The sequence below is a fragment of the Hakea prostrata genome, chromosome 7 (genome assembly GCF_041222555.1).
Source record: "Hakea prostrata isolate BN-2017 chromosome 7, UWA_Hpros_2, whole genome shotgun sequence".
In the NCBI taxonomy this organism is placed as follows: domain Eukaryota; kingdom Viridiplantae; phylum Streptophyta; class Magnoliopsida; order Proteales; family Proteaceae; genus Hakea; species Hakea prostrata.
Window position 1 is genome coordinate 22,593,826 of NC_142606.1, and position 25,436 is coordinate 22,619,261.

The 25,436-nt window shown below is 36.4% G+C and overlaps 3 protein-coding genes and 1 non-coding gene across 4 annotated transcripts; 3 read left to right on the forward strand and 1 right to left on the reverse strand.

Moving 5' to 3' along the window:
• LOC149010609 (lysine histidine transporter 1-like) lies at positions 1 to 4,931 on the forward strand. The gene is made up of 8 exons (XM_089161274.1): positions 1 to 119; positions 2,460 to 2,620; positions 2,731 to 3,114; positions 3,211 to 3,604; positions 3,720 to 3,825; positions 4,034 to 4,125; positions 4,213 to 4,281; positions 4,403 to 4,931. Exons 1-8 carry the CDS (start codon positions 78 to 80, stop codon positions 4,499 to 4,501), a joined length of 1,347 nt encoding a protein of 448 aa, XP_089017400.1. The 5' UTR covers positions 1 to 77; the 3' UTR covers positions 4,502 to 4,931.
• A 2,678-nt stretch (positions 4,932 to 7,609) lies between these two features.
• LOC149010610 (pentatricopeptide repeat-containing protein At2g03880, mitochondrial-like) lies at positions 7,610 to 18,891 on the forward strand. The gene is made up of 11 exons (XM_089162458.1): positions 7,610 to 7,907; positions 8,007 to 8,123; positions 8,223 to 8,297; positions 8,447 to 8,590; positions 9,018 to 9,116; positions 9,370 to 9,442; positions 9,846 to 9,931; positions 14,242 to 14,325; positions 14,595 to 14,654; positions 14,970 to 15,155; positions 16,375 to 18,891. The coding sequence occupies exons 2-11, from the start codon at positions 8,016 to 8,018 to the stop codon at positions 18,745 to 18,747; spliced, it is 3,288 nt and encodes a 1,095-aa protein (XP_089018584.1). The 5' UTR covers positions 7,610 to 7,907; positions 8,007 to 8,015; the 3' UTR covers positions 18,748 to 18,891.
• Positions 16,067 to 16,138, reverse strand: TRNAP-CGG (transfer RNA proline (anticodon CGG)). The gene has a single exon. It is a non-coding gene; the product is annotated as a tRNA-Pro (tRNA).
• Positions 18,892 to 21,155: 2,264 nt separating the features above from the next.
• On the forward strand, positions 21,156 to 22,326 carry LOC149010612 (CRIB domain-containing protein RIC4-like). The gene is made up of 3 exons (XM_089163277.1): positions 21,156 to 21,393; positions 21,495 to 21,623; positions 21,704 to 22,326. Exons 1-3 carry the CDS (start codon positions 21,264 to 21,266, stop codon positions 21,952 to 21,954), a joined length of 510 nt encoding a protein of 169 aa, XP_089019403.1. The 5' UTR covers positions 21,156 to 21,263; the 3' UTR covers positions 21,955 to 22,326.
• The last annotated feature ends 3,110 nt before the right edge of the window (positions 22,327 to 25,436 follow it).

Genomic DNA, 25,436 nt, shown 5'->3' on the forward strand with positions numbered 1-25,436 from the left:
TTTTACTTCTCTTCTTCTTGTGCCTCTTACTCTCTATCTGGCTTGTCTTCTCTTTCATAATTCTATTTCTCTAAAACATGGAAATCGAAAATGAACATGTTCAAAAGAATTCTTTTGAGGTATGATTTCTCTCTTTCTCCTTCCTTCTCTCCTAAATCTTTTTTTGTTCTTTTTTCGTTCATTGGGTTATTATAAATTTAGGAAAGAATAAACTCTTTTTTTTGTTTGATGTATACCTTTGCACATTGCCTTAGTGGCTTCTCTCTTGATTAAGAATTATAAGATCACTCTTCTTCTCAAGATTTAACTATTTCTATGCTTTTTTGTGTGTTCCTCATGGTTTAATGTTTGGAAGTGCTTCTACGATGATTTTCTTCTATATTCGAGTACTCAATTAATTCAAAATGAATTTTCTCCTGAGACACAAATATTTTGATTCTCAGTGATAGCTGAAGTTTTTTAGGTTCTATCCCGCCCAAAATCGGTTTAAACCCTGGGAAAAAGTTTTATTTGTTATAGATAGATGATAATTCATTTCAAAAAAGTACAAAATGAAGATTTTCAGGAGTAATCTTATTTTGTTTAGAAATAACTTGAAAACAACTTGAACTATGGTTGGGGAAAATAATGCTCTCCAGCCTTCTTGACCCCTATAGAGTACAGAGAGGTGAAAATCTTGTCTAAGATTATGTTTATTCATACATGTATTCTCCTTTCCTTCTTTTAACATATAATTTTTCAATTTCTATAGCTTCTTATTTGGTTATCAAACAATTTCTATCTATTTTCTTGAATTAATAAAATATCTCAGACCCAAATAAAATAAAATATAGTTATCTGAAGTCACAGACCAAGTTCCAAGTCTCAGTCATGAAAGTGATTTAATTTTTGTGATTTTTAATGCCTTTCCTATTAAAAAGGTTGGGGAAGTGAAGGATTTGGGTTTTGGAAGGAAGGTTTCTTGTTTATCTATTGTATATAAGTAAACGGCAATAGATTTGAATAGAAATTTTATTTTTAATATGACACGTATCAATAAGACACAAACAAAGTCACCTAATCCTTTGACCCAATAACAATATTAAATACCAATTACACATGACTGCTCAACAATCAAATTAGTAATTTGAATTCAAATTCATCAATAGTTCTACATCAAGAAACTCAAAACAGATAAGAATTGTCTAGTAAATGAATCATAGATCTAGAAGCTGATAAGTCTAAGACTTTCTGTAAAACTATTATAAAAGTTACACTACTTCCATCAATAAACAACTGAAAAAAACCCATATCACTCTAATTCTGTGTCATCTTCTTCGTCTTCTTTTCAAATCCTAACTTAACATGATGGTGATCTGGGTGTTAGAGTACTAATTACACATGAACTAATCAACAACTGAATCAATAATTTAAAGACTTCTCAACAACAGAATTGATTCGGTTGTTGAAGAATCCATAGGTAACTGGTATACAAATAGAAATACAGATTTTATAGAAGAAGGTTGTACCTACTACACAAGCTTCCATGGTTAGCTAAGACTCCAGTGGTTTAAGTTTGAATACAATAATGTCTTTGCCAACGTCAGTAGACAATTTCTTCACGTTTGGCATAGGTTTCTGTCATGCCTACCTCCAAAACCAGATCTTTCTCAAGGCAAGGTTGGGAGCCTAATGGAAGGTTAATTTGAAGTCTTTTACAGTGTAATAACGATTCAAAGCTGGGAATTAAGCTATGATATTTGAAATTAAGGTTTATAATATATTATGAGTGTGATCTTACCTAGTCATAGTTTGCGTTTGTGCTAGTTTAAAAATTCTATCCTAGGTTCCTTGACTGATTTAACTGTAAATAGTAGTTCGATTCAAACTTCATTTTCACAGGCATATTATCATGATTTCACTCATATTCAAACGCAAGAGAAACACAATCCTAATATTTTCATCTTAATTATGTAATTAGGGCGGACCTAGGACTCAACATGGAGAGGGGGAAAACAATAATTAAAATTTTTAGTGCTAATATTTAGAAAGAAAACCGAAATTTTTAGAAAGACAAGAGCAAGTGAAAAGCCGTGAAAAGCCACAAATAAAAGCATCAATATCATAATGGAACTCGACTCTCAGAAAAGAAGAAGAAGAAGAAAGAAAGAAAGAGACTCAAAGAAAAAAAGGGAGAGAAAGGGAGAAAATACCAACAAGTTATAGAGTTATTGTTAAAGTATGCTATCAGAGTTTGAGTTATAGTTAAAGTATCAACAAGTACTAGAGTTTGAACCCTTATATATTCTAACTCCTGTAATACAAAGACTATAAATAAATCTGTTTAGCCCCCATAGAACTCACGGTGACTAAAATATTTGCTCTATCGCCAACATAACATGCCCTGACGTCCATTCTTTTTGATCTCTTCATCTGACTTTTATCTTCTTTTTATTTGGGAAAAATCGAAATATCCAAAGATGACGAAAGAGAAAACAGCAGAAGAGAAAGCCATAGATGATTGGCTTCCCATATCTTCAGACCGAAGTGCAAAGTGGTGGTACTCAGCCTTCCACAATGTCACTGCCATGGTTGGTGCTGGTGTCCTCAGTCTTCCCTATGCCATGGCTCAGCTTGGCTGGTAAATATGTTTAATATTAAACCAAATCATGTTCTATTATGCTTGATCCGAATTAATTTTTTATCTGAAACCAAATTGGCTTCTTATGCTTCTGGGTTTTATTGTTTCAGGGGTCCTGGTGTGGTTATCCTTGTTTTATCATGGTTAATCACTCTTTTCACGCTGTGGCAAATGGTTGAAATGCATGAGATGGTTCCAGGGAAGCGATTTGATAGGTACCATGAATTGGGTCAGCACGCTTTTGGTGAGAAACTTGGTCTCTGGATTGTGGTTCCTCAGCAATTGATTTGTGAAGTTGGAGTGGATATTGTCTACATGGTCACAGGAGGCCAATCACTGCAGAAGTTCCATGACCTTGTAAGACCTAATGGCCCACAAATCAAGCAGACATACTTCATCATGATTTTTGCTTCTTGTCACTTTGTTCTTTCTTTCCTTCCCAACTTCAACTCCATCACCATTGTTTCTCTAGCTGCTGCTGTCATGTCCTTGAGGTACTTCTCTTTCCACCACTTCTCAACTGTAGTTCCTAAATGTGAATCTTGTTAGTATTCTTAATTAATAACTCTTCTCCTTTGTTTCTTTTATAGCTATTCTACAATTGCTTGGGCAGCTACAGTTTCCAGGGGAGTTCAGCAAAATGTGCAATATGGCTATCCAGGGACAACCACTGCAGCAACTGTTTTTGACTTCATGGGTGCCCTTGGTAATGTTGCTTTTGCCTATGCTGGACACAATGTGGTATTGGAGATCCAAGCAACAATCCCTTCTACACCTGATAAGCCATCCAAGGTACCTATGTGGAGAGGTGTGCTTTTTGCCTATGGTGTTGTTGCCATATGTTACTTCCCAGTCGCCCTCATCGGTTACTGGATGTTTGGCAATGGTGTGGCGGATAACATTCTAATTTCACTAAGCAAACCTGTATGGTTGATTGCCATGGCTAACCTGTTTGTGGTCATCCATGTTATTGGAAGTTACCAGGTGCAGTTTCACATCATCTCCATAGCATTCTTTTTTATTGTAGTATTAATCAGTTGTAATTAACATAGCCATCTTATCAACTCATCTAATTTTCTTCTTCAATCTTTGAATGTAGATTTATGCCATGCCAGTGTTTGACATGATAGAAACTACATTGGTGAAGAAGTTTCATTTCAGGCCTTGTTTTAGGCTTCGCTTCTTCGCAAGAACCACATACGTTGGTACGTAATTACTTTCTTACCTCAAATATGCAAATTAGGGTTTCATAAAGAGACTTAGGGTTACTACAACACTCTCTCCTTAATCACTAGTTTTGTAAGAGGATGAATTCTACCTAAGTCTCTTATCATATGTAACTTCTAAAACTCCTTTCCTTTCTTGGGCTCGTCTGCTTGTTGATCATCTTCTTTTGTTTTTTTTCGATTGCAGCATTGACGATGTTCATCGGTATGACCTTCCCATTCTTTGGTGCACTTCTTGGATTCTTTGGAGGATTTGCTTTTGCGCCAACAACATATTATGTGAGAGCTCATCTTCACACTTATTTCTATATTTGTTGAATCTATATTTTATGTTAACTTATCTCATATTTCTTGTGAAATTTTTAGCTTCCTTGCATCATGTGGCTTGCCATATACAAGCCCAAGAAATTCAGCTTATCTTGGACTGCGAACTGGGTAAGTTAAACAAAGCTAGAATTGCAATATTGTTGTTTTCCTTATAATATTTGATGTTTAATTTGTTGCAGTGGTAGTACTTGAGCTGATAATGAATTTTGAATTCATGTTTGATCTACAGTTCTGCATAACTGTTGGAGTACTATTGACGATCATCGCACCCATCGGGGGGCTAAGACAGATTATTGTTCAGGCCAGTACCTACAAATTTTACTCCTAGATCATCATATTGGTAGAGAAACCAAGAGAAGGTTGTTGTTTTTAGATGATCAGAAAAAGATGAGGATGATGATGAAGCTAGCCATGGCCATTGCTTATCTTTTACAAGAATGTCTGTATATTTATTTCTTTCTGAAAACCCTAGTGGTTGCTGATGATGTTTATAGATAATGGCTCCTTTGTATATAATGGATTAACACATGGGGGATGTTATGGAAATTTGTTATGACAAAAACGTTCTGAACCCATGTCGATCGTAAAGTTGTTTTTCATCAAAATTTGATTTAATAATCTCAATGGATCGGTTCAGTTGGCAAAGACCAATACTAGCTAAAATCTCCTTGAGACCGAGGCTTTACTCCTAAACAGCAAAAAAAAGTTCATATTATATATATATGGAAGGTAGCAGCTAAACGGACGTGTAAATATGTTAACTGAAGGTTTCTAAAGTCTCAACACTTAATTAATGGGCAGAAAAGAAGAAGAAAGAACATAGACAATCAATTAAGATGGAAAGTTACCCTTAAGTTGTGGGGGAAAATCTAAATTGTTAATGAATGGCTCAAATGGAATTCAATAGATTTAACAACGAGATCTCAATGAGCATTTAGCTAATTCATTCACACTTTCGTTCTGCTATATATATACACACTAGTAAAACCGCAAGTGGACTTTATCTTCCACTAAGCTTGTGGTCATCTAATCGATAGTGTGTTGGTTTTTCCATTCTACTACTTTGTAATCAGAAGAGTTGAGAAGTCTAGGTAGTGGGAGGGATTGAACCAAGCGTACAGCTTCTTTGGTTGCTAGCAGTTCCATATAAGTTGTTGAAACACTAGTTGAGACAATTGTTCATACTATTATAAATGTGATGTCCCGCATCTTTTTATATTATTATTTTATTATTGTGTGTGAATGTTCCAGTCTTTAAGATTATTAAAGGATCATGATGGTTGGTTTGATAGCCGATATTTCGGGGTTTCGTTCGATGGCATCAACAGCCACCGACACCCCTTGTGTTGGCGACATTCCGAACCTTGGTTACAAGTAATAACTAGACAACAAAATCCCATCTTCTACAATAGTTCCAATACTTAATAAAGTATTTACCCTAAAACACATGGTAGAATAATGTATGAATTATGTTGGATTTGAACCAACATACCCTTGATAATTTCAAGGGCTCTACCATATTGAGATAAGAATTCAGTTCGAGTAGAAACATAAGTGGATGATTTTAATTTTCAAGCATCTTAGAGGAGAAAACACATAAAAGTGGGACAAATCACATTTGAAACACAATTGCCCTACCCACAAAAAATTTAAAAAAATTAAAAAATGTTGAAGTCAAATTTTGATTGATAAAATCCTAAAATTCTGCTACCTAGATGATGTTTATATACCTTGCAAGCAACTACCTCTAGCTGCAAGGGAGGCAACTTGTTTAGTTCGGACAATGATTCAATCAAAACCTAAGTCTTAAAAAATCAAAATAAAGAATAAACTTCAATGTATTCAGACTTCAGTCCTTAACTCTGATATGGAGTATGTTAAAAGTTTTCTTTTGTAAGTGTGAAGCTCTCCATTAAGGTGGATTGTAACCATTAAAACAAATATGTTTTAAATTATTATATGGCGAGCTTGCAACCTTGCAATGCATAGGGAAAACAATCATATATTTCAATTTCTATAAATAAAAAATAATAATAATAATAAAATCAGTAAGAAGCTTTTTAGTGTTATTTTGTGCTGAATTTTGAAAAATAAACTTGCACTTTGTACCAAATGCTTCAATGGTTAGACTATTCAATTGATGTATATACATTTAAGAAATTAAATGAGTACGTAGGGTCAGGAAATTAATAAGTATAAGAGCAAATTGCACTGGCAACCAAAAATGGAGGCTTTAAAGCACTGACACCCCAAAATTGGATTTTCATCGAATATATTTGTCAATTTATCATTGAAAACCTTTCAGACATTGTTTATTATAGAGATATTTTTCAAAAATAAATAGTAATTTAACGGTTTTTAGTGATAAATTTGACAAATATATCCAATCCAATAAAAATCTAATTTTGGGGTCTCTGTGCTTTTTAAACATAAAGTGGGGGTGTCAGTGCTTTAAGGCCTCTATTTTGGGGTGCCAGTGCAATTTGCTCCAAGTATAAACATTTAACAGGGGGCAATTGGAAGGGAGAAGAGATGAAGAAAGCATCGCCAATCCAAATTCAAAACATTGATCTATAAAGAATACTTAGTTTTTAGGGCCATAGGCCCACAGGGGAAAGGTTTGGAGGTACAAAAGTTTGAACCCAAGACCTCTTCTATACAATAGACTATCATCACAGTATTAAAACCATATGCATTCTTCTATGGGATTTACATCATTTGTAGCTATAGGACATTAACTATCCATCAACCCCTTAAGAAGAGTCTGCCACATGAATATTGACGGATTCAATGGTAAAAAATATATATATTTTTCTAAAAACAAAGTAGTGATAAGGAGAAAGTGCAATAATTCAGAGTATCACTACCTTGTTTTTCAAGAAACATGTTCTACTCTTGATCATCATATCCATATAATGGACTCTCCTTAAAGAGTTTAGATCCTCTGCCCCTAACCTGCCTCTGTGCTACATGCTCCCACAATCAAATGAGGTGTGGGACCCATAAACAGAGGGCTTGCAAGTGTTAGGCCAAGTAGTATGGATTCAACACTCATGTGAATGTAAAGCATGGGGGCAAAGAAACAATTGATGCCCTTGTGGCTGAAGAAGATGTAGACTCGCTTATATAATATTATATTCACTGCTTCCATGGCTGTGGTTTGTTGTTTTACTTTACGTGGTTGGTGTGCCTATTCCTCTCTGTTTTTTATTGTATAAAAATTGAACCGGACCAAAATTAGAGCATAAGGAAAACCCAAAAAGAGACTGAAACTGACCAGATTAATGGTTATCGGGTCATTTGGTTGGTTTTGGTCTTAAGAATTCTAAAGTCCGGCAAATTATCAATCTGATCGGGTTGAACCAAACCGAACCGATATTTCATGAGGGTATTTACGGTAATGAAATATGAAAAGCAGTCTCGGAACAAACCGCGTGATTCATTCCTCATGGAGTCCAGTTCAGAGAACGTGAATTGAGCCTGGGAGATCTTTACGGAGAAAATGGTGAAGAAAGCGTTAACTCTGTATGCTTTCTATGCTTTCTAGGCACACGCGCTCTCTCTCTCCATCACTTTTCTCATCAAATCCCTAATCTTCAAGTACCCGATCGGTTGATTTATCTGAAGAATTCACTGATTCGTCATTTGCTCGTGGGATCTCTCATTCCGAAGCCTAAAGCTTCCCCTATTGTCCGTTCTCGTACTTTCCTGTAGAGTTCGGATCCATCTGTCAGGTAATCTAAGTCTAAAAGTGTTCAATTTTGCTTCCCCATCTCTCTTTCTACTGTAGATTTGTTCTCTCACTGACCTTGTTTTTGAATTTGATACAATAGGGTCAAATAATGCGTATCATGCATCCATGGAGAAGCCCTAGTGCTGGTTTCTCTTGCCACGTTCTTCTCCTCCTCGTTTGCTTTGTGCTGCTGGTACCCTATCTTGTTTTCGCTCAGGTATTTGTTCTAATTGGTGATTGGATCTATTGTCTTCTGAGTTCTGAAACCTGGAAATGATGCATTTTTCATTTAAGTTTATTTATTTTTGAATTTCAGGAAGTTGAGGTAGAGAGCGGAGCTGATAAGGATTCGTTCAGTGAATCTGGTAAAGCCTTGAACCGCCGTAGCAAAGTAAGCTGGTTTATCTTCTACTCTTCTTTTATGCTTATAGAATTTTAATGTTATTACAGTTTTTCATTTGTGTTTTAAAATTAATTATATTTTTCTTATATTTACTGTGAACTTTCGTCTTTGAATTATTTACAAATTTGTTGGGACAGATTTTTCTTGATAAACAACTTGGGAAAAATGTTGCTGCTGGAGATAAGAATGACCCGGATCTACTTAGTCTTACTGGAATGTCGGAAGGTCTGGGGGTTCTTGATGCGTTCTTTGCTAGTCTATCAATGATCATTGTTACCGAGGTTAGGGCACCTGGTTATTGTTATTTTAATTATGGGTAGTTTGAATTTTTGCTATTTTGAGAATCTCTCACCGAGGATTGAATGGCATCTCTAATTGCATTGTTTACATCCTGGCAAACCATCGTGTAGTTCACTGATCTTATAGCTACTGATGATTGCATTCATTTAACCTATTGGCTTAACCATGTCAGTTAATTTAACCAAGGGGGAAAAAGGAAAAACTACATCAGTCAAGGACCCGTTAAGAGTTAATATAGCTGGGCCAACTTGGAGATTGCCTTTTGCTAATTCCACTTGCCCGTAGAAGTAGGTGAAAAGCTGCTAACATCCATGCTGGGATGCATGCAATGCTACTATGTCTTATAAATTCTATTCATTGTTAAAAGTGTATTAGATAAATGCTGTTTAACGATGCTGTTATTGCTAGATTGGAGATGAGACATTTATAATAGCGGCACTTATGGCAATGCGGCATCCCAAATCGATTGTTCTATCAGGTGCTCTCAGTGCACTTTATCTGATGACAGTAAGTTATCCAATCCCTTCTTGTTTATGGGAGTCTTACCGATGCCTCCTTAAAAAGTACAATTTTTCTCTGAAAGCTGTTTCTTCTTCTTTTCTCCCCATTCTTGTGTCATGGTCATATTTTGAATAAAAAACATTGTTGTGCTACTTTTGGGTGTTCACAGCACCAGGTCTTATGGGTTACGTTTCATATAGAAGAGATTGCCTTCTAGTTTCCTCATTATTAAGTTTAAATTCATTATGCATGGAGTTAGGTGCTTTCCACGGGTCTTGGTAGGATTGTGCCAAATCTGATATCAAGGAAGCATACCAACAGTGCAGCAACAGGTACTTTGTTGTTCATAATGTAGCCATGAAGGGCTTTATTTCTCCTTAACGGATGGCCATTTTTTTTTTCTGTTGATTTATTTTCCTTTTTCTTCATGGTGAGCAACTTGCTATTGCATGTATTGCAAGCATTTTTTACACAGCCTTCTGCAAAAGGAACTCAATATAAAGCATTTCTTGGGTTTCTGGTGGAGTGGATGTGCTGAAGAGACCAACCCATTCACAACAAAGCATAAACCTTTATGCAATTTTTATACTTTGTGTCCATGATAGAGCCATTTTTACCTGGTTCGGTTGGGTTGAGTGACTGCTTTCCAAACTTGATTGAGGAATTGGAGCATAGGTGTGTATTCTTTTACCTTTTTCCAGATAAAGTGAAGTTAAACCTTTTATTCATGTGCAGTACTATATGCATTTTTTGGCCTGCGGCTTCTTTACATTGCTTGGAGATCCAATTCAAAGTCATCTCAGAAAAAGGAAATGGAAGAAGTATGTATTTCTCTGTTCATCAGCAGTTGCAAATGTCTTTGATGCTTTACATCAACTATAAACAGAAAATGGGGGAAAATAAGTAAATAAATAACCTGAGCTTTTTGCCACCCCTATCTTAAATTCTACCCAACATAAGGGACACTTCTTTTCTCTGAACTGTTTGATTGTCTCATGCAACTCATCCTAAACCCATTTTAGACTGCAGTGTAAGTTTTCAATCTGATAGGATTTACTGCATTTTATGCTTCCAAACATGCATCTAATGGATGACCTCGAACAGAGCTGATCGGAGAGCAAGGATCCATGTAGCCGACTCCATTAGTTGGGTTAAGGATGGATAATTATTGTATACGACCCCTAGATCATTTGGGTAAAATGTGATGTCAAAAGATATGTTCTTCTTGTTGCCTTTCTTTTTTGAATAAATTTATATCAGCTTATCCATGCAGTTCTTTCGAATTGTTCCATCCCGGAATTAATTCATTAGTGTGTCTGATAATCATGGCCAAATTGATAATATTCACACATTCTTTTGTCCCCTTTTGGGGGGCATTACTATGTCCAATGCGAATTTTGCATTTCAATGTGTGACAGATGTATTCCTTGAATTCTTAAAGGAAAGTTGTATAGCACTGCTGCCCGACCAGCTATGATGTATGGGGCAGAGTGTTGGACAGCTCACAAAGTGTCATATGGAGAAGCTTTGTATGGTAAGAGATGATGATGTTAAGACGGATGTGCAACAAAACTATCACAAATTAATTAAGGGATGATTGCACTAGAGCTGATTGGGAGTTGCTCCAATCAGTGATAATGTCTGAGATTCTCATTTGGGAGGCTATGGACACACTCAATGGTGGTTTAGGGATGCTCCTGTATAGAGGAGCTATCTAATCCTGATTGAAGATAGTAGAAAGAGCTAGGGCCAGGCTTAAATGATCATAAGGGAGGTTATGAGCAATGATATGTGTAGTCTGGGCCTCTTACCAAGTATAACCTTATATAGAGCCTATTGAGGGCAAGGATCCATGTTGCCGACTACATATAGCTGAGATTTTTCTGGCTTTCTGGGCTTTTTGCCTTTTTCCTGTTACTTCTATTTATCAATTCACACTTGTCACCTTACGCCTTTTATTATTATTATTTTTTGTGTGCTAAGTATGACCTCGTATAGACTATTTGAGGGCAAATATCCATGTTGTCTGAGATTTTCCTGCCTTCGTTGGTTGGGCCTCTTCCTCTTACTTTTGCTTATCATTTCACACTTGTCAAATTATGCCTATTTTTTGTTTATTTTCATTCCTCTTACTTTTTAGTTAGATTTCCCTTCTTTATTTTGCAAGTATCAATGTAGCTCTCTCCATTCAGTTGGTATGAGCCTGAGTTTCTTATTGTTGTTATTTTGTTTTCTTGTGTTTCTAAATTTAATTGGACGCTAACATGCCTAGCCAGCATGTAATTCTTGGGACTTCTGAATGAGTCATTCTGTTTTCAGGGCTTGGATATTTCAGTATTTATGAAATCCCGTGCTTTTAGGCAAAGATAAAGCATTAGCCATATGATTTATCTGATTTTCCATGTATGAGGAATTGCTAACAGATCAGTGACTGTGATCCTGTTTACATGTTATACTGCCAGGTGGATGCTTAGATTGTTTTGTTTCTAATTCGGAAGACTAGCTTCTATTTTAACACATTGTTGGTACAATTTCATCTGACCACTTTATATTGTTTTGGGAATTGACATACTGTTGTAATGTTGTTTACCTTCAACTGGACTGAATTTGGGGATCTTCAATTGGACTTTGTTCAATATCTTGTTTTGGGGGCTCTTGTGAAGTACTGCACAGTGCACATGCACACATCCTAAACCAAGAGTGGGAGTATGTGGGTGAAATGTTGGACCTAGTTGTTGCTTAGTTATCCAATTCTTATTATTTATGTTTGTTTTTTTTTTCTAGGTTTGTGTTAAGTTGTTCATTGATGCAATTTACTTTTCTTGTTTAGATATTGTCATAGTTGTCACGGCGACGAGGTGGTGCAAGGCGGTTTTAGCTAGTTGGAGCGATGAGTTGACGAGGCGCCCTCCGAGGCGCTTTTGAGGCGGTCGAGGCATTTTAGTGTACATCTCATAGACTAATTCATTATAAACATATCTTATATATAATAAAAAAACTAATATTAGCCATTTAGCCTACCTCAAGTCATTCAACATACTACAAACCACACATAGTAGGTCCTAAATAAATTTCAAGTATCATACTATCATTAACAAGAATCAAGATACGATCGAAGAAGGTTTACTGATCGAAGCAAAGCTGATGGAAACAAAGCATCAATCTTAACTGTTTGATGCTAAAAACAAATGGTTTGCACATGATGCATCAACCAAGCTTCTGAAAAATTCATGCTTGGGAGCAAATCGTAGGAAGAAAAAAAAAGCAGCATACAGTGATAATACAGTTATACACCAAGCAGTATGCAACAACCAAACCAGAAAAAAAGAAGAAAAAAAAGCAAGTTGTAACAATCGCAGGAAAAAAAACAAATCCGGCGACATACCGTCGCCTGAGATGGTGACCGACGCCGCTGCAACTTGATCGTTGCAACTACGGTGGCCTTCGTATGAGCCTATGAGGGGGGGGGGGGGAAGAAGCAGAAGTAAGAGAGTAGAGTGACCAGAAGTAAGAAAGAAAAAAAAGAGTATTTTGGTGACTTACCATCGCCTGAGATGGAGACCAGAGTGACCGGAAATGACTCGCTGCAAGCCTGCAACCGCCGGAGGGATTGCAGAAGAAAGAAGAAGGCTAAGATATGGTGGAGTTGCAGAAGAAAGAAGAAGAAAGAGAGTCGCATAAGTCCAAATCCTCCAAAGGTTGTTGCCGGTGACGCTGGCTGTCGCCGGTGATGACGCTAGCTGTTGCCGGTGTCACTGGTGTCACCGGTGGCCGCTGTCGAAGTCAGAGACGAAGAGAGTTGCAGAGGGAGAGTAGCAGAGAGCGAGAGGTTAGGGCTGAGTTTCGATCTATTTCAATAATTCAATCTCGTTTTTCCTTTTTTTTTTTTTATAATTAATTTAATGTTACAAATGATAATATGTAATAATATGTAACAGCTATATAACAACTCACCCATTAGATCTTTCCGATTGGAATCTACGTTTCAAATTAATTTTTACCTTTGATTTGGAATCAAATAATTTACAATTTCTAAACCCCCAATAAGGCGATCGCCCAATGCAATAAGGCGTTTGAGTCATTTGAGTCGACGACTCGGAGACGCCTCATCTCTGAGGCGACCGCCTTATTCACTTTGCCTGAGGCGATGGTCGCCATAGGCCCTAGATACACGCCAAGGCGTCGCCTAGGCGATGCCTTGACAACTATGGATATAGTATATGGATGTTGGATGGTCACATTTATTGTTCATGAAAAAACCAATATCCTCACTCAGAGATGGCTCAAATGTTTTTGCTGGTGCCACATATACACACTTTCTAAATTTTTAGATTGGGGGCACCATGTGGTGATAGCTTGCTGATTGTGAGTCACAGGTTTCTGTTGTGTGTGGGATACTGAACCCAGTTGGTTAACTATCCAATCCTTGTTATTTGAAGCCATATGCATGTCTTTTTTGTTCTGGGTATCTGCTAAGTTCATTGATGCAACTTTTTCCTGTTCAGATATAGTATGTGGATGCTGAATAGTCAAATTTATTGTTCATTAAACCAAGATGGCTCAAGTGTTTTTTGCTAGGGCCTCCCAAAGGGTGGGTGTTTCAGTTGCAGATGAGCTGACTGCCTTATTTTTGGGTTTTAGGGCATTATATCCTCTTGGATACCAGCATCTGTTCTATAGTAGGGTTTGCTCAAATTAGGTTGGAACGGTAAGAATTTATCTCTATAGATTTGAGCAGTAGATCGTCAGCTTTTAGGAGGGTTATTTTATTTTTTTCTGGCCTATGTCCAGTGTGAATGAGGAATTGGTAGGCAGTCTTTGCATTTTGGTGGACATTCAATTCCATGAGCTCTTGATGTCATTGTATTGCTCTCTTTTTTGTAGCTTATACTAATCGGCTACTCTGGAAAGATTGATGTCTTCAATCGAAGTATGGAGATCTTCATGTACCCAAAAGCTTGCTTCTTATAAAAAAAAATAATCATAATAATAGTAAATTGGGTTAGGCATTGGTAGCTTGAGGGGTGGGTGGCTTGTACTATCAATGCTATGGTATTTCTACAACATGCATATAGGTATATTGAGTCATGCTTGTGATTATCATTATCATCCTGTCTTGTTATTAATGCAGGTAGAGGAGAAACTCGAGGGAGGGCAAGGGAAAACAACAATTCGCCGTTTTTTTTCAAGGTTTTGCACGCCAATCTTCTTGGAGGTATTTCTTGCTTATGGTGAATCTAGTTACATATCTTTATCCTTGAATTTGAAAGTCAAGGCTTACCTACAAAAATATGGGGTACGCAGGGAAGTAGAGTTGTAAAATGTTAGCACGTATAAAGTATATGTTAAACATCATATTATAAAATTACATTTTGTTGTAGACTCTAATGATATTCTTGCTGATATTTTTTTTAGGGCGGGCATCTAGAAATTTTATTGATTCCGAAGTATTGCTCACATTATTTTTGTTTGTTTGGAATGCAGTCATTTATTCTAACATTTTTGGCAGAGTGGGGCGACCGTAGCCAGATAGCAACGATAGCTGTAAGCTATTTTCTACACTTGGTTGAATCTATGTTGTCATTTATGATTTCAACTAGTTCTGTATTTATCTGGACCCGAGCTGCGTCATCTTATATTATGCAACTGCTAATAATTTCCCATGAAATTGGCTTGTGACTTCCATGTTCTATATACTACCATTAATTGCAAATTCCAACTAACTTCATTCTCCCTTTCGCCACAGACACTTTTATTTGACAGTAGTGATTGGATCTCTCTCATTGTTAGTGAACTTGGCTTCATAGATGCAAACTGGTTCTATTTGATTTGATCAGTGGAATTCTTTTTCTGCTGCAGTTGGCAACCCACAAGAACTCTTTCGGAGTAGCTGTAGGAGCATCAATAGGCCATACACTCTGCACTTCACTTGCAGTAGTAGGGGGAAGCATGCTGGCGTCTAAGATATCACAACGCACAGTTGCTACAGTTGGGGGCTTATTGTTTCTTGGCTTTTCTGTATCTTCATACTTCTACCCTCCACTATAATCATGATTCTGTAAATTTCAACCAAGATACTGATAGTTGACACCAGATCTGGGCTGATTCTTTTGTACATTTAGTGGAAAGATTTTTGTAAACAAGATTGCTTTCCACGATGTCTGATTTTTTTTCCCTTCTATTTTGATCTGCATTCTGTCTCGAACACATTGGACATTTATTGTACTAACCTTTAAATGTCCAATAGAATTCTATTTGGCTTGTGAGCATATTGAAGGTTTTACTGTATGGATCATCAGGTTATTTAATTCAGGATAAAAATTTAAACGTTTGCTGATTAATAAAAACATAACAATTTGTGATGATTGTGCATTATTCCCTCAATCCTTCCACAATCAAAAGGACTAGAGGTTCCCCCCCCCCCCCACTGCGTCCGAAAAAGAAAAAAAAACAAAAGAGAGATTTTTACGTGTGGGTCCTAATCAAAATAACACCGTTAGTATTCATTAAGTATATTTAAATTTCAAATGTGGAAGAATCAAAATGTTCCTCAAGTTATTTAATACATTATCTTATTATAAATAAATGTATGTATTTTTTTTAACCATATAATTAATGCTTAATGACCAGTTAACTCTTTTTAAAACTATATATTAACACAGTGCATTAAATAATTTGATGGGTATTTTAGTAAAAAATTCAAAAAAAAGAAAGAAATTGAAATTGATTATTATTAATATTATTTTTTTGTAAAAAAAAAACTTCAATCTAAAAACTAGGGAGTGAAAGTAGGCCAATTAGGAATAAAGTTAGAATTGCATTAATCAAAATAAGGTGTAAGATGTTTGATACCTGCAATGATGGGATCTACGTCGCCGAATGGGCGCGAACCCACACCCCCTTCCCGTGGAGTGCTCTTTTATCGCTAGACTAACCCCTCATTGGCTAAAATTAAAGGGGCGTTGCGAGAATTGAACTCGCGACCTCTCGCACCCGAAGCGAGAATTATACCACTAGACCAAACGCCCGGAATCTTTAATTGGAATGTAGCCCAACACTTCTTTCCAATCTGATTCGATGATGTCCTTTTAATTGGAATTGATTGAAAGTTATTCTCTTCATCTTTTAGGTTGGATCGGTCCGATCCGAGATCGAACTCGATGCCTGATTCCGCTTTTAGATGCCAAATTTAATTTGAAATTGAAAGCTTTTAAATTCTGATGATGGCCCCTGACTTCTGATTCAACGCTTGCAATGCGCGTAGCGCCATAGACATATGCCACCATCACCCGTTGGGCATCCCTCAGCAAACTGGATTATAGATTTCCCGCCCTTTATCCTTCGCCTCTTGGCCACTTCTCAATCAACAAGATTTACTACCTCTACCTTTACTACCATTACTACCAAAAACTTCTTGGAGGCAGCTCCAAGCAGTAACTATCTTATCCCTTCTTTTTCGTCCACTGAATATCAGCACCGGACCCATTTCAGATCTACAGGCAATCCGTCAAACAGAAAGGAAGTCGAGTCTCTTCATGCTCAAGCTGTCAAGAACTGTTCCGCCCGACATGGGCAAGTGGGCAATCATCTGTTGAATTTGTATGTTAAATGTTCCAATTTGGACGAAGCCCAGAAGCTGTTTGAGGAAATTCCCATTCGAGATGTTCGAACATGGACAATTCTGATCACGGGTTTTGCCCAATTGGGTCCTGCTAAATTGGGGGTTGGTCTCTTCCGTCGGATGCAGTATGATGGGGTTTGTCCAAATTGTTTCACTTTGACTAGTGTTTTGAAGTGTTGTTCATGTCTTAACGATCTTCAGAAAGCTAAGGAAATTCATGGATGGGTACTACGGAAGGGGGTCGGATTCGATGTTGTTTTGGAGAATGCTATGATTGATCATTATATCAAACACGGAAAGTTTGATTATGCAAGAATAATCTTTGAATCAATGCCCAACAGAGATACAGTATCATGGAATATAATGATTGGTGCATATCTGCACATTGGAGATGTGGATAAATCAATTGAGTTATTTAGACGATTGCCGGTTAAAGATGTTGCCAGTTGGAATACAGTCATAGCTGGGCTGATGCAAAATGGATCCAACAAGAAGGCCCTGGAATTTCTCTATCAGATGGGAGAAATTGGACCTCAGTTTAAGAATATCACTTTCTCCATAGCTTTAGCCATATTTGCTTCTTTATCTCTGTTGGAACTAGGAAAACAGACACATGGCAAAGTACTAAGAGTCGGACTTCAGAGTGATGGATTTATAAGGAATTCACTTATTGATATGTACTGCAAATGTGGGAAGATGGAAAAGGCATTGGCTATCTTAAAAAACTCACTTCAGGCTTCTGATTGCATGCAATGCTCCAATAATTCTCATGCTGCTTCAGTGTCAAGTAATGTTCTGTGGAGCTCAATATTGTCTGGGTATGTTCAACATAACAGAGTTGAAGATGCTCTCAGGCTTTTCAGAGAGATGGTACATGAAGGGGTTGAGGTAGATCAATTCATTCTTACAAGCATTGCTTCGGCATGTGCTAATGCTGGAATTCTAGAGCAGGGATTACAGATTCATGCCCTAATTCAGAAAAGTGGACACAAGTTTGATGTTTTCTTGGGGTCTGCAATTATCGACATGTATGCAAAATGTGGAAGCCTGGATGATGCTCGATCAATTTTCCTTCAAACCAATAATCGAAATACTGTGTTATGGACGTCAATGATATCTGGTTGTGCCTTACATGGTCAAGGGAAGGAATCCATCCTTCTTTTTGAACTGATGTTGAAAGAGGGAGTCAAGCCAAATGAGGTAAGTTTTGTAGGGGTTTTATCTGGGTGTAGCCATGCAGGGCTTGTTGAAGAAGGCCATGCATATTTTAGGTCGATGCAAGAGGATTTTGGCATTGTTCCTGGGGTTGAGCATTTTACTTGTATGGTTGATCTTCTTGGGCGAGCAGGTCAGCTCCATGAGGCAGAGGAGTTTATCCACAGGAGTGGTATCTCACGTATCTCTTCTGTGTGGAAAGCACTCTTATCTGCTTGCCGACTTCACAAAGAAGTTGTGATGGGGAAGCGGGTGTCTGAGCAACTTCTTGAACTTGAACCATTCAGCGCAGGGCCATATGTTCTATTTTCAAATATTTGTGCAACTTCTCGTAGGTGGGAAGAAGTTGCAGAAACTAGGACTGTGATGGAACAAAGAGGCATTAAAAAGAACCCTGGGCAATCTTGGATTCAACTGAAAAATCAACTCTATAAATTTTTCATGGGAGATAGGTCTCATCCACAAGCAACAGAGATATACTCTTACTTGGAGAAGCTAATCAGTAGATTGAAGGAGATTGGTTACTCAGTGGACACGGAGCTGGTAATGCATGATCTGGAGGAAGAACAGAGAGAAATTCTTCTTGGCTTCCACAGTGAAAAGCTTGCAGTAACTTATGCTCTCATGAGCACACCTTCTGGATCACTTATTCGGGTTATGAAGAACCTTCGAATTTGTACTGATTGTCATACCTTCGTCAAATATACTTCACAGGTTATGGGTAGGGAAATAGTTGTGAGGGACCCATATCGGTTTCACCATTTTAAGGATGGAAAGTGTTCATGTGGAGATTACTGGTAACAAAGGCAGAACATGTGATTAGTGTTATCCATTTTCTTCTAATTTATGAGCCTTTATAAAGATGGTTTGAAATCCAGATTCAGTAGTTTGTTTCTCAGCTTCACTGCCTTTGCATGTCTTTCTCCCCAGAAGTATAACAACTTAAGTGGCAAAACAAGCATGCGGCACACCTCTTTTGCCACACCATCTTGCCATGGTGTAAGTTTTGTTTCACTTGTGCCTAAATCTATTCCAAATGAAAGCATCTTTGTTCGATTTTTTCTGGAATAGAAAGCTAGATATGTACAGCTCAAATGCTGTAATTATCAGGGGAGAATGGAATAACTGGTGACTGTCGTTTATCTGATGGGAAGTTTTGGTGAGGTTCTTCAAACCCCTTGGTGGTTGGATCTTGGAAGAGGGTTCCCATGTTGCAAAGGCATACTCATCAAACAGCTTTTTCAACTTTCAGCTAACAGTCATACTTAATCTCTCTCTGGTGGCTGTAATTAATCTCTGAAACATACACATCAGTCATCATTTAATCATTTTCAACTTTCCCTAGTTGATGATCATTCATCATTTTCTTATAGCTTGAGGGGAAAAAATGCATCAATCTGTTGATTTGGCCATCATTTCTTTCCACATTTCCTTGTGATTCTTTGTAGAAGTCTTAATTTCTGTGGAACCATGTTACTCTATTGGATCATGAAAAGCAAATCTGAATACTTATTCTATCTACCAGCTGATGAATTTAATATGCTTTAATATCTATTTAAGTATCATTAATAGAGAAAGTCTGGATCAAATTAATAGATTCTCCAAAACCCACATGAACTATGAACTGGTTGGAGTAAGTTGGCGAAATCTTTGCCAAGATCTCTTACAAAAGCCAACTATAAAATGACACAATACCTCCTAAGTAGTTAAATTTCCTTTTCTCCTTTAAAAGTTTGTGTCAAACCAAAGAGATTGTGATTTGAATTTGCATCTAAATTGTGTAATTCCTAAGTAGAGACAAGGAAGGTCAGGTGGTTTCCATCACTACTTGACAAAGTTGTAAAATTATGAGAACATTGTGCCTAGACTATGTAAGGACTTTAAATTCTGCTTTTAAAATGATAGAGAATGATAAGCTCATCCTCTCCCTGTAAGGTATTCTAACTCATGATTTTCCCCTTCAGAGATACTCTACACTCTTGAGTCATCCCTCCCCACCCAAGTAACCATCAAAAGACAATGATTTGGATCTGACCTGAAGTTAAGATTTGAGTGATTGTTAAGTATTGCTACCTAAAATTGACTGAGTCTTACAAATTTGTTAATGGGATTTCAGTTATTAAACTTGTTTAATGGAGGAACTTCAACATTAATTAGATGATCAGATTACTGTGCATAAGGTTCTAAATCTCAGTTTCAAGATTTGTTTCAACCGAGGTTTCTCATGTCTTAATTTAAACTAGGGTTTTCTTTATTAAAATTTACCATGCCATGAACTAGTCGAACGACTCGATCGAAACTAGAGTGGTTAAAACTAGTAGGAATTATTCAAAATAAATATCGAGAACACCAAGATATCAATGTGAAATCCTGATTGATCAATATTACGTATGGGTTTTTCTTGAAAACTTCAAAAATCAAGATATCTAGAGTCATTGACATTTTATCATACAATAATTTGTTACAAACTCAAGTTTTGTAATCCTTGGATCTAGAGAAATCACAATTCCCCAAACACCACCCTTCCCCTCTCCCTAAGAGAAGTTAATTAGTTTCAAATCCAACTTACAAAAAAAATAACATAAATAGGTGAGAAAACCAAATTTAGATACTTAGAAAAAGTACCTTGGCATGAACTAAATTCATTAATTTGCATTTAAAGATGAAAAGAAATCTTCTTAGTCTCTATCCATGCTTAACTATCTAATCTTTTACTTGAAAACCAAGAAATATCTAATAGAGAACTAATTTTGAACCAATACGTAAATCCCTTATAAATTACTTAAGGACCATACTGGATTTCTCTTTAGGAAAGGAGTATAAATTAAGTCAAAAAATAAACCCAGAAACCAAAAAGGAAAAAAAAGGAAAAATGGTTGGCTTAGTCTGCAAGAGAGGCAGGTAATCTGAGGAACTCATATCTGATTAAGATAAGTTAATTAGAAGGAATAAGAGCTTCTTAAATGAAGAAATTTATTTCGTGGGGCTTGATCGCATCACCTATTAAATAGACAAGTAATCAGCAAAAGTGAGTTTTAATTGCAGAGTTTAAACTACTAACAGCTCCAACTATCCAATCCACTCCATCATAAGAGAATTTCCTATTTCTCTCACCAAACTTGGGTGGATCCAACCTTTCCAATTCATACGTAAAATCATTCTTACTTGGAAATAAAGCCAACAACAACATTCGATATAATAAAAACCATTTTGAGATCACATTGTTCCCTAGCTAAACCACCACCCACATCCCTTCCTCTTTCTACTCTTCTTTCTTCTTTTCTCTACTTCTAGTTTCCTCTTCTGTTCATGAAGCCATGAGAAACCAAATGGAAAGGCTCGTTGTTCTTCCCTTCTCCATCGGCTGTGTCTCTGAATCGAGTGTCGCTGTAGGCTCTAACTATCCCAAGAAAACAAAACAAGGAACTAATAATCTATCTGGAACAAGTATGTATTCTCTCCCCCTCTCTCTCTTTCTGGGTTTCTATATAAACTTCTTGTCTTGTGAGGTTATTTTAATTGTTGTACGTATTTGCATCCTTGTGAAGAAGGACAAGAAGAAGGAGAGAGCATATCTGGTGAAAAAATGAGGAATTTGCTGGCTTTTCCAAAGCCTAGCATCTCAGCAGGGTTACAGAGGTTGATGAAGAGCTTCAAGAGCATATCTCAATTATTTGGTAAGTGGGTTTAAAAAGGAATGATTGATTTGTTGTTGTTCTAATTTGAATACTTATTTCTGTTGGATTTTTAATGATAGTTTACAAAGATGATGAGGTTGAAGAGATGGAGATTGGGTTTCCTACAGATGTGAAGCATGTAACCCACATAGGATGGGATGGTTCTGCTACAGCTAACAACCCCTTGAAGGGTTGGGAGAACCTCAAAGCTCCAGAAGTGCGATCACTTCCTAATATCTCTCTAAGGCAGTTTGAGTTAGCCATGGCTGCACAGGCTGATCATGCACCACCACCAGTTCTTGTGATTAATTCTTCTTCTCAGGTTTCTTAAATTAATTTAAATCACTGCTCGATCGACAATGATAATAGGTATTGGTGATGATGATGTTGTTGATGTTGCTGGCTGCATGGGATTGCATCAGGGAAATGAAATGTGTATAAGTGTGGAATTAATCATTTTTGATAAATTGATACCTTCTTCCCTGCTCCTTAATGCTTTTAATTAATTTTTTTTAGCTCATTCTTAACTTTTGGAAGCTTTCATTAGAAGATGACAGATTTTACAACTTCGATCACCTGTTCAACTGTCTTATAACTTTGGTAGCATTTACATGTAAAGTTCTAAAAATTGGACCACCATTTCTGTTGAGGGGTTACTTCTCATTAGTTGCTGATCATAGCCATTCAATAAATGAAGTGTGTGGACCATCCATCACCTCATTCAATAACTGGTCCTCCCAAAGTGGTCTTATGGCTCTCAAGTGTCCAATAATGATAATATATAAAATCAATTTGTGTGCCACTTTTTTTGTTTTTTTTCATTTAATTGTGGGGGGTGGAAATTTCAGAGATATCTCAAAGCCACCCTTTTGATTACAACATTAATTAGTTAGAGAAAATAATAAATATATCTTTATTTGTATTATTCTATATCTTATCTTAATAATATAAAATGACGAATGAAAAGAGAAGAAGAAATTTATAAAAGAAAAAAGAATATAAAATATAATTTTATTTTTATTTTTATTAAGGGCAACACTAAGAAGTTACAAGAGATTGAGGCAATTCAAGAATTATAAAATTATCTCATGATTTCAAAGAATTTGCCATCATAATATATTATTGTGCAAATTTAAGACGCACTTGAAAGGGAGGAGCCAGGATTTAACATTAGGGATGGTCACAATGACCTTTCAATACATTCTCTTTACCCTTAAAAGTTTCTTCAACAAGAGAGGGGCGCAAATGCTTATATTTCAGCCAAATTAATGATGATAAAAAAATTTAAAAAAATCAATTTGGGTGTCACGTTTTTCTTTTTCTTTTTCCTAGGGAGGAGTGTATGTGGAGATTTCAAAGATATCTCAAAGTTATCCTTTTCATTACAACCATTAATTAGGTAGAGGAAATAATGAGTATATTTGTTTGTATTATTCTATACCTTATCTTATAATATAAAATGCCAAAAGAAAAATAAAATAAAAATATTTTATTTTATTAAAGGCAACCCTATGAAATTTCAAATGATTAAAGTAATTCAAGAATTATAAAATTATCTCATGACTTCAAAGAATTTGTCATTAGAATGTATTATTGTGCAAATTTAAGAGACACTTGGAAGGGCTGAGCCATGATTTAACATTAGGGAGTTTTAGAATAACCTTTCAACACAATGTCTTTACCCTTAAAAGTTTCTCCAATAAAAAGTGGGGATAGGGAGTGCAAAGGTTGATATTTCAATCAAATTAATGACAACCGAAGAATAAAAAATAAAAATAAAAAGAAATGATACGGAAGTTTCATACCTAACCAGGTAGAAACCGGACAGGTCCCCACATCGGTCGGCCACCTCATGGCACTCGTCTCTTAGATCATCGGGTTATACCCAGATGTGGCTCCACATGTAATCGGGATATAGCCGATTGAGTTGACCAAGGCACAATGAACGCTCGACTAATACGGCAACCTTTCTCTATTAAGAAGGTCAACTCCATCGACGATTGCACGGGACTAATAGCAGGAAGGCGTGATCTCAGGAGATATGACAGCCCCCGTCGGATAAACTTACCAAATGCATATAAGGTAACATAATCAGTATAAGATTGGAGACATACCTATCCGTGTGTAGCTTTTGCACGAGACCTCACTTTATTCATTATTTGATTTTGCCATCGGAGGCAGCTGCCCGGCACACAAACCGGCCCGCATCTAACATTTCTTGCAGGTCTCATCGTCCCGAATACAAGAGGAGGCTCAATCGGATCCAGAAGTTTAACTGAGACGCATCAAGAAAGAAAAAAAAAAGAAGACCAGAAATGGGTTTCTTTAAAAAATATTTAAATAAATTGGATTTGAAACATGAACCTCCAGTCTGGGGGAGCTCCGGCCATATCAATTTGTCATAGTTTTGAAGTATACGTATATTTCATCAACTATCTTGCAAATGTAGCTGAATTTTTTTTTCTTTTTTAATTAAAACTAGATCGAAACCTTAGTTATGTAGTTATAGATAACCTGTCTGTTGTACCAAAAAAAAAAAGATAACCTGTCCGTCTACTTGAGCCCTAATAGTTTATCTACTTTACACAAAACTGTTCTTAAAAAGAAAAAGAAGAAGAAAAAAAATTATAGAACTCCTTTAGAAACATTTAGTTGTATCCAGAGCACATCACTCCAGCCAGACTCTTTCATTACGTGATCACACTCACTAAATCTAATCTTTAAACCCCAGAAATTAGAAGTTGTTTAACCCCTTGTGTGTTTTTATCCTTTTAATTTATAAATTAAAAGTAAAAAATCTATATCCATCAAAAGTTGTTCAAATACCATCAAAGTACTCCACCCAACTGTCTACCTATTGTAATCCTTACTCTATCGCTTTTCTATTGATAGAAAACAAAAAATTAGAAAAAGTTTTGAATAAATCAAATATGTTACATCATCACTTAATAACAGGGCACCAATAATTAAAAGCAAAATCTAAGGTTGGACTAACGATTTCAAAAAGATACATAGGATAAAACATTAGTTAAGTTATAATACACGGGACAGTATGTAATAATTATTTTAATTATTAAATTAATACTTTAAATAAGAAAGAGTAAAATTAGGGTTAGGGTTTGAATAAATTATGGTAAACTCAACTCTATTAGGGTTAATCAAGAACAACCTGACCTTATCCAATCGTTAATTAGGGAGAGACCCTAACAGCGTAAGGATTTTTAAGCACTGATAGGATTGAGTAGAATTTGGGTTTTAATTTCAGTCTCTAGGATGGAGACACCCCGGCCCGTTGACGGATTTTTTATTTGCTACAGCGGTTGTAGCCAGAAGCCAACAGTTACAATCGCGCCATGTGTATTAATACGCATCCAACGGTTTAAATTGAAAGTATGCAGGGGAGGGGATGTTGATAAATATGATTTAAATTTTTTTATATTTAAAGGTTTTAATTTTTCAAATTTATAAAAAGAAGCCCCTCGCTCATACCCCATTTTTAAACCTTCTCCATCTCAGATCTGAATTTTAAACATTCTTCTACTTCTTCTTCGCATTTGTCTTGCTCAATCTGTAAGTATTTGCAAGTTGATTGTGTCTAAACGGGGCATAAGAGGACTAGATTGTACTTCAAGGGAGGAACAAACTCAAACATCGGTCTAACCTAGAAGAAAATTATGTGGAGATCCCCAATCTGGAGCTCTGGCGAGACTTAATGGAAAGTGACTTGGTCCACAACTACTTGAGAATCGACCTTACCTCTCAAGAACAATTTGACAGTTTCTTCATTGTTTAAATTTTGATTTTGATATCTGT